This window comes from Tachyglossus aculeatus, chromosome X1 (assembly GCF_015852505.1).
Source record: "Tachyglossus aculeatus isolate mTacAcu1 chromosome X1, mTacAcu1.pri, whole genome shotgun sequence".
NCBI lineage: Eukaryota > Metazoa > Chordata > Mammalia > Monotremata > Tachyglossidae > Tachyglossus > Tachyglossus aculeatus.
Genome location: NC_052101.1, coordinates 124627769 through 124643563, shown reverse-complemented (window position 1 = coordinate 124643563; position 15795 = coordinate 124627769). Strand labels below are relative to the sequence as shown.

The following is a 15795-nucleotide window of genomic DNA, read 5'->3' as shown; positions in this document are numbered from 1 at the left end:
ATGGGCATGGGCTCTGCTCCTTGCTCCCTTCTCCTGCTCCTGCTGCTGCCGGCACAGCTGGCTCAACCTGGGGCCGGTGCCCCTTCCTCCTCGCTACAAGAAACGGGGAGTCCAGGGGAGCAGGAGGAGGACGAGGAAGAGGGGGCCAGGGTGCGGGCTGAGGCACTGCGGGCCCTCCTGCAGGTGCTGGGGCTGGAAGCTCCACCTCCGACACCTGCCCTGAAGCGGCAGCCCCCTCAGTACATGCTGGACCTGTACCGCACCGTGGCCACTGCCGACGGGCTCACCCGCAGCCCCCATCTCCTGCCTGGGGACACCGTGCGCAGCTTCTGGGACACCCGTAAGGCTTTCCCACTGCCCCCAGCTAACCCCAAACTGGAATCCAATCCTAACCCGAACAGTGAACCCTGCCCTAAAACATCCTAACACCTTCTCTGCACCCCGACATCTTCATTCCACCATCTCCATGCCCTTCCTCTGGCCCTCTGAGGTGCTACAGGAAAGAGGGCCACGTGGGTGAGGTGGGAGGAAAGGATGGCCTTCTTGGGGCTGGAACCCTGCGGGTGACGAAGTCTGGTGTCGGGGGACACGGGGCAGCCCCAACCCCAGAACTCCTTTCTCCCGCTCAGCACCTAGCGACGAACTGCACTTCCACTTTGTCCTGTCAGCCGTGGCCCCAAGTGAGCAGATCCTGTCTGCCCAGTTGCACCTCTTCCGACTGCCAGGCTCCCCGGCGTCCCCGACCCAAAGAGGGAGTCTGTGCCAGGTGAGAGCTTCCCCTGTATCCGCCCCAGCACTTAGCACAGTGCCTGACACATAGTAAGCGCTTAGCGGATGTCACAATTACGATTACTGAAATTTGAAAGCAACACCCTGAACCACCCACTCAATCGGAACTGAACTGGGGTAGAGGGGAACCTAGAAAGGTCCCAGAGGGAGAACCTTGGGAGGACGCAGATCTGGGGGGCCAGGAAGAGAAGGCTTGGGGTAAAGAGTGGGGACAGGACTCCCCAATGTGAAGGCAGTTGATGGATGGGCGATCTACAGGGGAGTTCTGGAGCAGGCATCCCCTGCTTCAGGGCTCATTTTCCATTGTGGACCCACAGGTGAGCGTGTTCCAGGTGCTGGAAGAGGAAGAGGAGGAGGTGGTGGCAGCAGCAGCGGCAGGGGCTGAATCTGGGGCAAGGCTGCGGCTGCTGGCTGTCCGGCTTGTCCCGGTGCACGGGACGGGCTGGGAGGTATTCCCCATCACCGAAGCCGTGAGTGTCAACAGGGAAAAACCTCAATAGCACTCACTGACTTTGGGTCAGATTCGGGGGGATGGAGCTCTAAGACGGGGTTGGGGGGTGGGAAGGGAAGGGACAGAAGAAGGGAGTCCCTTTCCTCGAGGAACGCCACACGCGTTCTCATTCTCTCTCGCATTAAAAGGAGACGAGTCCCTGCCTTTGAAGGACTGACAGTTTGCTGGGGAAGAGCCCTCCTTCCCCGATACTGTGGGACCTCTGCCTTGGCCCCGCGCCCCAACCCTGCACTCTCTTGCTTCAGGTTCGTGCCTGGACAGAGCGGGCGGCCAGTAACCGGGGGCTGCTGGTGACCCTGCAGAGCCCCGGGGGCACCGCCTTGGAGCCCAGGCCCCTGCGTTTTGCCTCTGGACGCCAGCACCATCACAGCAAGCGGCCCATGCTGGTCCTCTTCACTGACAACAGCCGCCGGGCCCCGGCCCCGCCCCCCCAGGTTCCCCCAATTCCCAGGTGAGTCCCCACAATCCTGGCCCACAGTGGGACCAATATAGCCCCAGGCTGAGCTGCTGCAGCAGGGAGAACTTGCTTCCTCCTTTATTGACAAACTGCACAGAAATCAACCCCCCCCCCCGCCACCCCCAACTCCCAGCCCTCAGTGTCCCATTGTCTCCCCAATCCGCCGTCTTGCTGTTCTAGGCAACTCCCGCTTCACCAACTCCTTCTCCCCTCTCATCAGCAGCCTCCATGTTCCCTGGCCTGATTCCGGGTCCCAATCACACACGCCTGGCCCGCTCCCTGAACCCCTTCCGCCCCTGCCAGCGCCTGCCCCTCTACGTGGACTTCGAAGAGATCGGCTGGATGGGTTGGATCATCTCCCCCCACGGCTACAATGCCTACCAGTGCCGTGGGTCCTGCCCCTTCCCCCTGGGCCAGAACATGCAGCCCACCAACCACGCCACCGTGCAGTCCATCATCTCGGCCCTGCGGCTGGTGCCCGCCGTGTCCAGCCCCTGCTGCGTGCCCCGCCAGCTGGCCTCCATCAGCCTGCTCTACTTCGATGAGGCCGAGAATGTCGTGCTCAAGCACTACGAGGGTATGGTGGCCCGTGAGTGTGGCTGCCATTGAGCCACGCACGGACTCACTGCCGTCCCTTCCACCCACGGACCCTGGCCGACCTGGGCTCTGCGTGGGCAGAGATGCCATCCAGAGATGCCAAGTCCACTGCCATGGCCCCTGCCCAGGCCATCCCACCTCGCCCCACGGGCTCTCTTCTCAGTCTGCTCCCCGTGGGCCACGAGGGTCTCAGCTCCCCCTCCCCCGGCCACCTGCCAACTCTGTGGAGGGGTCAGAGCCCACCAGAACGAGAGTACTGACCAGCTGTCTGAGGGGTGCCACTGTACTTCCCCAGCCCGCCAGAGACTCCCTAGCACGCCCCGGCCCAAATACAAGGCTCTCCACCAACACCCCCCACACTCCCGTTACTTCCACCGCCCCCGGCAGCCCTCTGCCCCCCGACCCTCTGTCTTCTGCCTCCAAACCCTGGAGTGGGACAGCCTCCGCCCCCACCCCGTCAGTCTGCCGCACCACCTCCCTCCCCACAAGACTTCCAGACTGCCAGCTCCTCAAGGAAGCCTTCCTCCATTTACCCCAACCATTCCCCGTCCCTCCTCCTGACCGTGGCTCACACCTTTCTGTCCAGCGTTCTTTTAATTACTGTATATATGTGTACATATAATGACGCGGATCATCTGCATGTATCTGTACAGGGCTCTGCCCGCTGAGGGCTCAGTAAAGATTTGCTGACTGACCTCCTTCCCCTTCTGTCACGTTGGATCCTGAGAGAGGCCAAGCTGGTCATTTTATGTGAATGATTCATCCTATGCCCACCTCCCAACTTGTTCCCGCGGGGGAGAGCGGAGGGGCTTGACAAGCCAGCAAGAAGCGAGCGCCAGGGGATGCTTGCTGCTCCCACCGTGACTTTAGAGGGAATCCAGCAGTCCCTGTCCCCTGCTCACTCCAGGATCCGCCCCAGCTCCCCGCACTCGCGCTTCTCCTGGGCCCAGGGAGGGTGAGGCAGGCAGGGCCGCGGGGAGGCTAAGCGGTGGCCGTCTCCGCCCCTCTCAGCCCCCAGCAGGCTAACAGCCGCCGGCGGAGACGGCGGCGCAGGTGCAGCTCCCGGCTTGTTCCCTGGGTGTTGCAGCTCTGGTCCTCGTGGGCTTTGAGCTTGCTGTAGTAGTCGGAGAACTTGTTGTAGAGGATGGAGATGGGCATTCCGTTGAGGATGATGCCAAAGGAGATGCAAAAGAAGGCCACCACCCGGCCCAGGGCCGTGGCTGGGACCGTGTCCCCGTAGCCCACCGTTGAGAGGCTCACCTGTGGTGGGAAGGGGATGGGGGCGGGGGGTGGAGGGGAGCAGTGTGGGAAGGGCAGGAGAGCAAGAGGCGGAGGGAAGAGAAGCAGAGAGCAGCAGTGTGGCCAAGGCAGGGTGAGGGGAGCAGAGCAAAAGGCTTTACTCGACTGCCCCTTACGGAGTCCACCTCCCCACCCCTAATCAGGACCACCTGATCTGGTGCCACCCTCAGGTCCCCTTGTCCCCCAGCTGGCTTCTCTCCTTGGGCCCAAACCCTCCCAACTCCCCCATCCCACCAGCACCGGTGCCTTCCCGCCGACCTGGACCCTGGTTCTTCCCCAGAGGGATCCCAGGAGAATGGGGCTGGAGAGGCACTTCACTTCTTTTAGTGTCCGTCTTCCCAACTAGGCTGGTAGCTCCTAGAGGGCGGGGATTGCGTCAGCCCACTTTGTGACACCCAACTCTCCCCGGTGCTTAGGCTACGGCTCTGCAAATGGTAAACACTCGGTGAATACCATCGATAGCTTGACGGGCGGGGGGGGGGGACGGACGCAGCGGTAAGCCTCCCGCCTCTTACCGCCGCCCACCACCAGGCATCGGGGATGCTGGTGAAGTTGGTGCCGGGGACGTCGTGCTCCACGGAGTGTACGAGGGCGGAGAAGGCGAAGACCCCCATGGCAATGAAGAGCAGCAGGCAGCACACCTGCTGCGAGCACTGACGCAGGGTGAAGCCGAAAGCCCGCAGCCCCGTCGAGTGCCGGGCCAGCTTGAGGATGCGGAAGATGCGCAGGAGCTTGACCAACTTGAGCACTTTGCCCAGCTTGCCCACGCTCTCCACCCGGTGCAGCTCCTCGTGGTAGAGGACGTCGCCCTCCGCCAGCCGCTCCAACAGCAGCTGGGCGTAGAAGGGCAGGATGGCCACCAGGTCCACGGCGTTGAAGGCGGCGCGCAGAAACTGGGGCACCGAGGCGCAGGACACCAGGCGCAGCGAGTATTCCCAGGAGAAGAAGACGGCACACACCGTCTCCAGCAGCTCCGTGCCCGCCTTCCCCGCCCGGTGCTGCAGCTCCTCCACCGTGCTCAGCGTCATGCCCACGATGGACAGCAGCACGAAGACGCTCGACAGCACGGCCATCACCTTGGCCGGCGCCGACGAGTACGGGTTCTCCATCAGGTTCCAGATGGCTCGGCGGCAGCCGCCCAGGCACTGCCCGTCGAAGCGCGCCTCCCGCTCGGGGGCTTCCAGCTCGGCCTCCAGCTCCCGCTGGACCTTCAGGTGCTCCTCCAGCTCGTCCTGCTTCTCCTCCAAGAGGATGTGGCAGCAGCGGGGCACGTGGGGCAGCTCAACGCCCCAGTACGCCAGCTCCTCCACCAAGCCCGCCGGGCACAGCTCCTCCACCACCCACAGCACACCGCTGCTGTAGAAGCGGAAGACGGAGCGGAAGACCAAGGGGTCACGGTCGAAGAAGTACTCGTCCCGCCGCACGGCGTAGTCGTCGCAGAGCCCCGGGTGGCCCGCGGCCAGGCGCGCCAGGCGGGTGGACGGGTAGCGGGCCGCTAGCCGCCGCCCCAGCTCGAAGCGCTCGCCGCCCACGTTGAGCCGGAGGAGGGAGCGGCGCCTCCTCGGGACGGGCTCGGGGGACGGGGTCCGCCCGCCCCACCCTGCCAAGTCGTGCAGAGAGCCCCATGACTTAACCGGGGGCCGGTCCCCAGGGGCAAGCAGCTCCCCGATTTTCATGCTGGAGGGCAGGCTTGCCCGCCGCCCTCCGATTGGTGTTGGCATGGCTTGGGACGCCTGGTCCCGGGTGGCGTCCAACGCCCTGAAGCGGGAGCAGCTCTATCCCTCTCCCCGCTGCTCCCCTCCGGCACACACAAACGCCCACCCACCCCTTCCCTGGGCTTCCAAGCCGATTCCCGAGAGGATTGGGACTGTTGGAGCGGCTGGGCCAAGTCCTAGCTCCTTAAGATAATAATGAGATTGTCTAAGTCTTCGTGGGCAAGCGTGCCCCCCCCCCCCACCAACCCTGAGGACTTGCTAAGCCACCCAATAGCATCCAAGCCAAGCTCCTGAGGCTGCCTGCCTAGAAGTAGCAGTTTAGGGAGCCCTTCCCCAACTCCTAGCCTCCCCTCTCTATTTGGGTCTCCTTAGGCCCTGTCTGGACGCTCCCACCTTTCAGCGAGGCAAAGGTTCCCGTCCACCACCTCCCGGGAAGAACGAGGGAAAGATTACCACTCTTCTCACCCAGGCGGGCCTGGGCCCCGTGCCCTGAGTGGCCTGTTGCTTTTAGAAACAGCGGGGCTCAGTGGAAAGAGTACAGCCTTGGGAGTCAGAGGACGGGGGTTCTAAGCCCCGCTCGCCACTTGTCCGCTATGTGACCTCGGGCAAGTCACTTAACTTCTCTGTGCCTCGGTTACCTCATCTGTAAACTGGGGATTAAGACTGTGAGCCCCACGTGGGACAACCTGATTGACTTGTATATTCCCCAGCGCTTAGAACAGTGCTTGGCACATAATAAGCACTTCAATACCATTATTATTATTATTATTTAGAACAGCATTGGATGGCAGCAGCCCCAATCTAGAAGTAGGTCCAGTGGGGAAGGGGCTAACACCTGGAAGAAGGGCAGCGATTGGGGGTGGGGAGGGGGAAGGGTGGGATCTGGAGCAGACCTGCGATTAGAAGGAACCCAAAATCCAGCACACGGCTCAAATCTGAGAAAAGTTTGTTTTTTTTTATTTCCCCATTCCCTCTACCTCTCCAGCCTGGGGTGGAAAGGCCCTGGAACAGCCCACTGCCTGGCCCCAGGAGTCCAGCTACAACTCTTCCCCCTCACCCTGATGGTCGGTCGGGTGCTAGTGAGCAACATTTTCCTCTACTGTGCCTCGCCCAGTCCTAGTCCTCAGGGGGTGCCCAGACTCACCCCCCAGGGGTGCTTGAATCCAGGGCTGGCCTGCTGACCGGGTCACCAGGGCGGACACGACCAGCAGAATCGCCCCCGGCCTGCATGGGGGCAAGGGAATGAGGAGGCGGGGCCGAAAGGGGCCACACCGGCGGCTCCCACCATCCAGCCAGCATCCCTCTCTGCTGTGGCCGCTGAGCAAAGGCCAACCGAGGGGAGGGCTCTTTCTGAAAGAACGAGCCTGTGACCCCAAATGGGGGGCTGAGGTCACGGCAGAGGGGCAATCCCTGCTCCAGCGAGGGTGGGGCTGGGCTCCTGCACCTCCAAGTCTGCAGGCCTAGCCCTTCGCTAAAGCTGAGATGCCACCGGAGGAGTCCAAGGGTGAAAACGCCTGAGGAGTCGCTCTGGACGCAGCTCCGGCTCAGACTGTACGAAGCGGAATAAATAATGGCCCCACGGGGTCCCTGACAGCCGGGGTCTCTGGAGTGTGGCCTCAGAGAGGCTGGGGATCACAGGAGATCAGGTGGGTCCTGTCAGTTGTCATACCGGAGAGGTAGCTCATCACGATCCAACGGGGGAAGGAGGTGGTACCTGAGTCGGGAGTGGCCACTACCACTGAAGATGGAGTTACGTTTCCTCCCACTTCTGGGGAGACCCCAGGAGGGAGAAGATAAGCTCTCGTCGGGAATTCTGGTTCAGCCCGTACGGATCCGATTGGTGGTTCCATTAACCAGGGCAGCCCAGGTTCCCCAGATGACGCCCTCCCTCAGCAGATCAGAGAGGTCAGGGGGTCATTTGGACCGGTCACCTGCCCAGCCAGCTGGCATGAAGGGCCAGCCCTGCCAGAGCCCCACCCTCCCAACCCTCGACCCACTCTCGTAGGTGGGATCTGCTGGGCCTCGGCAGCGTCAGATGGCCTGGGCACTGAAGGCTGGAGAGGGGCGCGGGGGAAAGAGGGGTGTCGGGCCAGTCCGCCAGCGATGGGCCACTGACAAATCAGATGGGAAGCACGGCCGGGGCGCCTCTGGCCTAGAGGAGTGGGCTGGACAGAATCCTTACCCTCTGAGAGCCGGGCTCAAAGGTTCTCACTGAGACCAGGTCAAGGATCCTTTGATGGCTCTCAGCAGGTTCTGGATGAAGAAGTTCTCTGGGGTTCTCATTCTGCACCAGGCGTGGAAGAAAGCGGCAACCAGGACGGTACTCAAGACGGCTGGGAAGGGATTGGGGGCTGGTCAACCAGATCAAGTCTGCCCCGCGGCCAGGCCCCAGCGGAGACTGCAATCACCACAGATCCTGGGACCTCCCCCCTCCCCAATCCCCGCTTGGACCTTAGACGCCAGAGAGACCCTGGCCCGAGTCAGGACCGGGAGACGGAGCTCCACCCCCCGAGGCGCGCTACCTGCAGCGGCAATCACTCCGTAGAGGCCCCGCTTCTCCGGAGGGATCCGGCTCCCACCTCCCAGATGGGTTGTCGGGATGGTCACGAGGCTCCCGTCTGTTGGGGCTGAGATATCCAGTGCCTCTGGGGGTCAGGAAAGGGCCAGGCCCCCCCACTTCAGGAAGCGCTCTCTGATCACCCCACCCATCCTCCAAGCCGCCAGGACACTACGTGACCCACTCCTCTCCTTCAGCTCGCCCCCGCCCTAACTGCCGTGGCTGCGTGTGGCTGGAGACGGTCTGTGTTCATCCCCTGTCTTCCTGTTAGTTTGAGGGCAGTGACCAAGGACTTCAAATCCCGAGCAGGGCCCGGCCTCCCGAGGCCACGCGGGAAAAGCCTGGTGACCGACCAAGCCCTCCCAGTGGTGAGCGCTTCCCAAGGCCGCCCCGCCCCCCCCGCTGCTGCCTCAGTCCCTCCATCAACCTCCACGACCGCTTCCTTGGGATTATATAACCAACCCGGGAGCTTATGGATTGATTCTAGGTTTCGTGTTTGTTCACCTTCCCAGCTAGGCTGTAAGCTCCCAATGGGCCGTGTCTGTCAGGGCTAGGCACTTACCACAGTCCTCCTCATCCTTCTCGTCGTCACAGTCTGGGTGCCCGTCGCACCTCCAGGCGTCTGGGATGCACATCCCCTGGACACACTGGAAGTCCCGCTCCAGGCATTCTCGGGGCGGGGGGCGGGTTGGGTGCCGCTGGCACAACTCCCCGTGCTCATCGGCGCCGTCGGGACAGTCGGGGACCCCGTCGCAGAAGCGCTCCTTGGCCAGGCAGACAGGGGCCAGGCAGCTGGGCTCCGTGCTCCCGTTCCCGCAGGCGGGCTGGTAGCAGCGTAGCTCGCCCCGCATGCAGGGCTGACTCCCTGTGCAAGGGAGGAGGGAGGGTACGTGCGCGTGGAGGTCGAGGGAGAGGGGTGCTGTTCCGATGCTCAAGATCATCACATCGTCTGCATCCCACTGCAAGACTCTGCAGCCCCGCTCGCACCCCTTCACCCCCTACTTCTGCACTCCAGCCAGGAGAGGATCGGTTCCTTTTAAAGTCCAAGTGTAGCAAGACTTGAAAGGATCCTGGCCCCTGGCCCAGGGCTTATGGTCCTCAGAGCTCCTGGTGCTGTTGCTTTCAAGTGGTGGGGGTGGGTGGGGGTGGCAGCGTGGTGGGCGAACGAAGAGCTAAGGGCCACGGGCACAGGCCGGGAGATCCAAGAACCCTGCATGCTTTTCCCTCCTGCAGAGTCTGCAAGAGTCTTAGACCCAGGGCTGCCTGTCACCATCAATCGATGGTATTTATTGAGCGCTTACTATGTGCAGGGCACCGCACTAAGCGCTTGGGAGAGTACAATACAGCCGAGTTGGGAGACACGTTCCCCGCCCACAGCGGGGACCCCCTGCCAGCCCCAGATCCTCTGACAATCCACACACTACAGTCTAAACCCAAAACAGCCCATGCACAAATCCCAAGCACACCCAAGCCACTTGGCCTCCCAGGACACCCCCGGCAAAGATGGACCCCCAGACATCCGGCTAGGAATGCCGACCGGCTGGACGAGAAGCCCCCGCTGCCCACCCACCGGGTTGCTTTGGCTACTCACAGCACTGGACTTCGTCGGCGCCATCGCGGCAGTCCGCGTCACCGTCACACCGCCACTCTAAGGGGATGCAGACCCCCGTGGGGCAGCGGTACTCCGTGGGGCTGCATGCACGGGGGGCTCCGGGGGGGCCCGCAGTACCTAGAGAGAGACAGAGACAGAGAGAGCACCGTGGGGAAGGCCACTGTCTTGCCTGCCTGAATCTCCTCCAGAGGTGGCCTATATTTTGGCACCCCCACCTATAGCCACCTCTGGGCTGAGTCCTCTCGGGGCCATGTCACGAAAGTGGCAGTGAGTGTGTTGGGGGGGGCAGTTACAGACAAGGAGACAGGGGTGGGGTGGCAGCACCGATCCTAGGTGGGGAAGCTTTAAAAAGAAATCAGCGAGAAAGACCTCGAATCGGAGAACAGAGAGGACTGAAAGGCGGGAGGTCTGAGATAAGGCTCCAGGCCTAGGCCTGGGAGGATCCAGTCTGAGATCAGCTGGCTGAGGGATAACAGGGAAGGGGGACAGGTGCTGGAGTCGTTTACACCGAAGAAGGTGACGTCACCTGCCCTGGGTGGGCTGGAGGCACCTCTGCAGGGCAGGAGCTGGACGAGATGACCTCCCGGAACTGCCTTCTACCCTCAAGAGGGGTAAGAACCAGGAGTCAGTGTAACCTGATGGCTTTGGGAGTTTTCCTAGGGCCGACGCCACTGTCCCTGGGTAGTTCCTTCCTCCACCTCCCGACTTCCTCTCCACTGCCACCCAAGGAGTGGAGTTGGTCTGAACCCAAGGATTCCAGGAGTTGGAATCCTTCCATTTCATTGGAACCGGTATCCCGAGGCTGGAGAAGTGGGGACAGATGGAGTCAGCCCAACTAGGGCCAAGGTCCTATCTAATCAGGCCCCCGTCCCGGCCCGGCCACTCCACTTTACCCTGAAACGTGCCCATTCCATGTTTAGAACAGCCCCCAGAAAGACGGACTTCTAGCCCGGGCCTCCACTGAACTCTGGGCCAGTGGCATGTTCTAAAGAGCCAAAGGCTTGGGCTGAGGAGGAAGAACTGAGCCCTCATCCCGTCCCTCCCCTTCCTCCTCCTCCCGCCCTGGGGCTGCCCCGCCCATGAACTCAGGGCAGAAAATCCAGTTACACCAATCATTCTGGGAACCCATCTTGGGGCCTGATGCTTCCGGGTCGCTGCACTCGTCTTCTATGTACCTTGGCGTGTCCGTTCGGTCAGTTCTCTTAGGACATGGAGGATCGGTTACTTGCGGCCACAGAAGCCTGCACTGTCGAGCTCCCGCCGTCTCCGGCACCGCGTGCAGAGACCCGGCCATTTCTTCCCACATCGCCTGACGTTCCAGTCAGGCAGTTGCGCGTGGTCGGAGGAGCCCTCCCTAATTCCGCAACAGCATTCCAGCCAAATCGCGCAACCGAAACACGTGTTCTGGCAGAAGCGACTGAACTGTTATTTTAGTTACATGTCATTCTCTGTGTCTGTCTGGTCTCCCTCATTCAGACGGTCATTTCCTGGAAGGCACGACTTTGCCTTATTCCTCTTCTCCCCTCATCCCAGTGTCCAGGTCAGATTGGTGCCTGACTGCTCCCAAGAAGCATTTTCTCCCTGATTCCTGCTGCCCGTGAGCCCAGCACCGGAGTTTAGAGCCTGGATTTTGAAAAGCTTACAAGGCTGCGGGAAAATCAACTTCCACACAATCACATCAACCCTATGGTCATCACCTGGCTGAAGTTAAGGACCTAGGAGGGCGAAAGCAGGGAAGAAGGGAGGGAGAGATGGAAGGCAGGGGAGGATGTCTGAGCAGTCTCAGTCTGCGCCTATGCCTCAGGACATAGTGTGTAATATCAATCAATCAATCGTATTTATTGAGCGCTTACTGTGTGCAGAGCACTGTACTAAGCGCTTGGGAAGTTCAAGTTGGCAACATATAGAGACAGTCCCTACCCAACAGTGGGCTCACAGTCTAAAAGAGTGGGCTCACAGTCTAAAAATATGCTCAATTAGCCTGCGGGTATGTAGACCCAATTTATTTCTGGTTAGCCCATTTGTAAATAGATTTTTATGCCTGTCTCTCCCTTTAAACTTGGGAAAGTTGTGATTCCCAAGTGCTTAGCATACAGTGCACTGCATCCAGCAGAAGCTCAATGAATACCTTTACTACCACTACAATTACATAGCAGAACCTCAATTCACTGAACTACTTGGGACCAGTTATGATTTAAGGCATCGGTAATCCAGACCTCCTGGAGAGACACCTACATGGGCTCTAATACTGTCGTGGCTACACCCAAGATAGCTAGGGCAGACTGGGGACTTGCAAAAAGTGGTACACAATTCCTCAGTAGGTGAAGTAGAGTCTTGGTGAATGGTACTGATTTGTATTGCTTTTTTTTTTCTCATTTTCATTCCTTTACAATGATTTCAATGCTGCTTTTTGCAAGCCCCTAGTCAGAGAATCAGAGACATGTTCTAGGAAGGCTCAGAGCTTAAACAAACACAATGGTGACAACAATAATGATGATGATGAATAACCCAAAATGGCCCAGATTACCCAGAGATTCAAATAACTGAATCCTAGATGAGCAACGAAACTTTCTGAAGGGGCACATGCACCATATCCCATCCTCCTCCCTCCTGCCCCTACTCCAAAATGTTGCTCTACCTTACTTTCTAGAAGACTCCTGACAGCCCAGAGATGGGTGCAATGAATGGGACCTGAGTCTGGGCTAGTTTGAGGACTCTTTAGATAACCAGGCCTCGATCCATCCAATCTCAAGAGTTCTCTATTGAGGACAGCCCACTAACTCAAGATGCTTTATTCCTTCCTAAGGGCAGACTCACAGCAGCAGGTGAAGGGTGACAAAGTGCCCCCCAACCTGATGGAAAAAGGTACCTAATCATAATAATATTTATTAAGTGCTTGCTATGTGCCAAGAACTGTGCGAAGCTCTGGGGTAGATCAGACACAGGCCCTGCCCACACAGGGGTCACAGAATAGGAGAGAGAGAGATAACAGGCATTTTATTCCACTTTACAGATGAGGAAAACCGAGGACCAGAGCGAGTGATTTGGAGCAGCATGGTGTAGGGGACAGAACATGGGCTTGGGCTTCTAGACTGTGAGCCCACTGTTGGGTAGAGACTGTCTCTATATGTTGCCAACTTGTACTTCCCAAGCGCTTAGTACAGTGCTCTGCACACAGTAAGCGCTCAATAAATACGATTGAATGAATGAATGAGTCAGGCGGCCATGGGTTCTAATCCCAGCGCTTAGAACAGTGCTTTGCACATAGTAAGCGCTTAATAAATGCCATCATCATTATTAATCCCGGAGTCCACCACTTATCTGCTGTGTGGCCTTGGGCAAACCATTTCACTTCCCCAGGCCTCAGTTACCTCATCTGTAAAACGGGGATAAGGACTGTGAGCCCCGTGTGGGACAGGAACTTTGTCCAACCTGATTTGCTTGTAACCAACCAGGTGCTAGTACAGTGCCTGGCACATAGTAAGGACTTAAATATCATACATATTATTATTATTACCCAAGGTCACACAGTAGGGGAATGGAGAAGTCAGGATTAAAACTCCGGTCTCCTGACTTGAGTCCTGTGCTCTTTCCACTACAGCTGAGGAAGGCAGAGGAAGTCTGGGGACTAGAATAAACCTTCCCCGGTGACTTTCATCAATCAATCAATCGTATGTATTGAGCGCTTACTGTGTGCAGAGCACTGTACTAAGCGCTTGGGAAGTACAAGCTGGCAACATATAGAGACAGTCCCTACCCAACAGTGGGCTCACAGTCTAAAAGGGGGAGACAGAGAACAAAACCAAACATACTAACAAAATAAAATAAATAGAATAGATATGTACAAGCAAAATCAATCAATCAATCGTATTTATTGAGCACTGACTGTGTGCAGAGCACTGTACTAAGCGCTTGGGAAGTACAAGCTGGCAACATATAGAGATGGTCCCTACCCAACAGTGGGCTCACAGTCTAAAAGGGGGAGACAGAGAACAAAACCAAACATACTAACAAAATAAAATAGAATAGATATGCAGTGTGGCTCAGTAGAAAGAGCACGGGCTTTGGAGTCAGAGGTCGTGGGTTCAAATCCCGGCTCCACCGTCAGCTGTGTGACTTTGGGCAAGTCACTTCACTTCTCTGTGCCTCAGTTCCCTCATCTGTAAAATGGGGATTAAAACTGTGAGCCCCCCGTGGGACAACCTGATCACCCTGTAACCTCCCCAGTGCTTAGAACAGTGCTTTGCACATAGTAAGCGCTTAAATGCCATCATCATTATTATTATTATATGTACAAATAAAATAGAGTAATAAATATGTACAAACATATATACAGGTGCTGTGGGGAGGGGAAGGAGATAAGATCATCATCATCATCATCAATCGTATTTATTGAGCGCTTACTATGTGCAGAGCACTGTACTAAGCGCTTGGGAAGTACAAATTGGCAACATATAGAGACAGTCATCATCATCATCATCAATCGTATTTATTGAGCGCTTACTATGTGCAGAGCACTGTACTAAGCGCTTAGGAAGTACAAATTGGCAACATATAGAGACAGTCATCATCATCATCATCAATCGTATTTATTGAGCGCTTACTATGTGCAGAGCACTGTACTAAGCGCTTGGGAAGTACAAATTGGCAACACATAGAGACAGTCCCTACCCAACAGTGGGCTCACAGTCTAAAAGGGGAAGACAGAGAACAAAACCAAACATACTAACACAATAAAATAAATAGAATAGATATGTACAAGTAAAATAAATAGAGTAATAAATATGTACAAACATATATACAAGATGGGGGGGATGGAGAGGGGGACGAGGAAGGAAGGGCTTAAAAAAGCAAATAGAACTTACAAAAATAAATGAGAAAACACACACACCCTAGAAGTTTGGGGGAAGGCGGCAGATGAAAGTTAAAATGAAAAAAAATCACTTTTCCTAGGGGAAACAAACATTCTTATCTCCTTCCTCCCACAAAGGGGTAAAGGGAAGGGACTAGGTGGGGGATTCGAGCGTCCCACCAGGAGCAGGAAGACACCCAAGAGCATGTAGAGGAAGAGTTCCCAGTGCCTCCTGAATTCTTCAAGCCCCATTGTCCGTCGTCGTCCCCTCATTCCTTCCCTCATTTGTCCCCCCATCTTTACTGCGGCCTGCCCACCTAAGCCCCAGTCCTGCACTAACGTGCAAACCTCACCGCCCCGCCCTCTTAGGGCCAGTTTATGCCGGGGGTTTGAGTGACAGGCCGCCCAGCCAATGGCGTGCGGGCGCTGCCTCCCCGGGCCAATGGGCTGCGCCGCACTGCCCGAGGGGGCGGCCAGGCCAACCCCCCGCCCCGGAGCCCCCACTCACCTTCCGTGGGGGGCCATGGCGGGGCCGAGGCTCCCCCAAAGTGCAGGAGGAGGAGGAGGAGCAGCAACCGGAGAGGCTCGGCCGCGCTCGCACGGCTCCGGGCCATCCCGCGACCTCCACGTGCCCCCCAAACATGTGTTGGCTCAGCCGGCAGGCGCATGCGCTCTCCCTCTCCTCGCCCCGCCAGCAGGGGGCGTGGTCTCGTGACTCCCGGACGCGCACGCGCGTTCCCTCGCTAGCCGCGCACGCGCGCTCTCCCCTCCCTTTTTTTTTTTTTTGATGGCATTTATTAAGCGCTTACTATGTGCCAAGCACTATTCTAAGCGCTGGGGAGAATACAAGGTGAGCAGGTTGTCCCACGGGGGGGGCTCACAGTCTCAATCCCCACTTTCCAGATGAGGGAACTGAGGCCCGGAGAAGTGAAGTGACTTGCCCGAAGTCACACAGCTGACAGTCAATCAATCAGTCGTATTTATTGAGCGCTTACTGTGTGCAGAGCACTGTACTAAGCGCTTGGGAAGTACGAGTTGGCAACATAGAGAGACGGTCCCTACCCAACAGTGGGCTCACAGTCTAAAAGGGGGAGACGGAGAACAAAACCAAACATACTAATAAAATAAATAGAATAGATATGTACAAGTAAAATAAATAAATAAATAGTGTAATAAATATGTACAAACATATATACAGGTGCTGTGGGGAAGGGAAGGAGGTAAGATGGGGGGATGGAAAGGGGGACGAGGGGGAGAGGAAGGAAGGGGCTCAGTCTGGGAAAGCCTCCTGGAGGAGGTGAGCTCTCAGCAGGGCCTTGAAGGGAGGAAGAGAGCTAGCTTGGCGGATGGGCAGAGGGAGGGCATTCCGATCCGGGATTTGAACCCATGACCTCTGACTCCAAAGC

At 57.9% G+C, this 15795-nt stretch overlaps 3 protein-coding genes across 3 annotated transcripts; 1 reads left to right on the top strand and 2 right to left on the bottom strand.

The window, feature by feature from the left end:
* Positions 1 to 2723, top strand: LOC119919715 (bone morphogenetic protein 2-like). Its single transcript, XM_038740341.1, is given in 6 exon segments — positions 1 to 340; positions 630 to 766; positions 1107 to 1259; positions 1546 to 1725; positions 1727 to 1751; positions 1981 to 2723. Coding segments are annotated over 6 exon segments (1221 nt in total). The 3' UTR covers positions 2367 to 2723.
* A 222-nt stretch (positions 2724 to 2945) lies between these two features.
* Positions 2946 to 5329, bottom strand: LOC119949960 (potassium voltage-gated channel subfamily V member 2-like). The gene is made up of 2 exons (XM_038771818.1): positions 4169 to 5329; positions 2946 to 3614 (listed from the first exon to the last, which is right to left on the bottom strand). Exons 1-2 carry the CDS (start codon positions 5327 to 5329, stop codon positions 3336 to 3338), a joined length of 1440 nt encoding a protein of 479 aa, XP_038627746.1. The 3' UTR covers positions 2946 to 3335.
* A 968-nt stretch (positions 5330 to 6297) lies between these two features.
* On the bottom strand, positions 6298 to 15003 carry CD320 (CD320 molecule). Its single transcript, XM_038771817.1, has 6 exons — positions 14898 to 15003; positions 9517 to 9654; positions 8488 to 8790; positions 7891 to 8013; positions 7551 to 7701; positions 6298 to 7193 (listed from the first exon to the last, which is right to left on the bottom strand). The coding sequence occupies exons 1-5, from the start codon at positions 15001 to 15003 to the stop codon at positions 7577 to 7579; spliced, it is 795 nt and encodes a 264-aa protein (XP_038627745.1). The 3' UTR covers positions 6298 to 7193; positions 7551 to 7576.
* Between the last annotated feature and the right edge of the window lie 792 nt (positions 15004 to 15795).

Excerpts from the sequence above, each read along its gene's own strand:
- CD320 (XM_038771817.1), bottom strand. The coding sequence starts at position 15,003 with ATGGCCCGGAGCCGTGCGAGCGCGGCCGAGCCTCTCCGGTTGCTGCTC. Across the intron at positions 8,014-8,487 it reads GAAGGATGAGGAGGACTGTG|AGGCACTGGATATCTCAGCC; the intron begins GTAAGTGCCTAG and ends CCTGACCCCCAG. Across the intron at positions 7,702-7,890 it reads CGGAGTGATTGCCGCTGCAG|CCGTCTTGAGTACCGTCCTG; the intron begins GTAGCGCGCCTC and ends ATCCCTTCCCAG.
- LOC119949960 (XM_038771818.1), bottom strand. The coding sequence starts at position 5,329 with ATGAAAATCGGGGAGCTGCTTGCCCCTGGGGACCGGCCCCCGGTTAAG. Across the intron at positions 3,615-4,168 it reads ATGCCTGGTGGTGGGCGGCG|GTGAGCCTCTCAACGGTGGG; the intron begins GTAAGAGGCGGG and ends TTCCCACCACAG.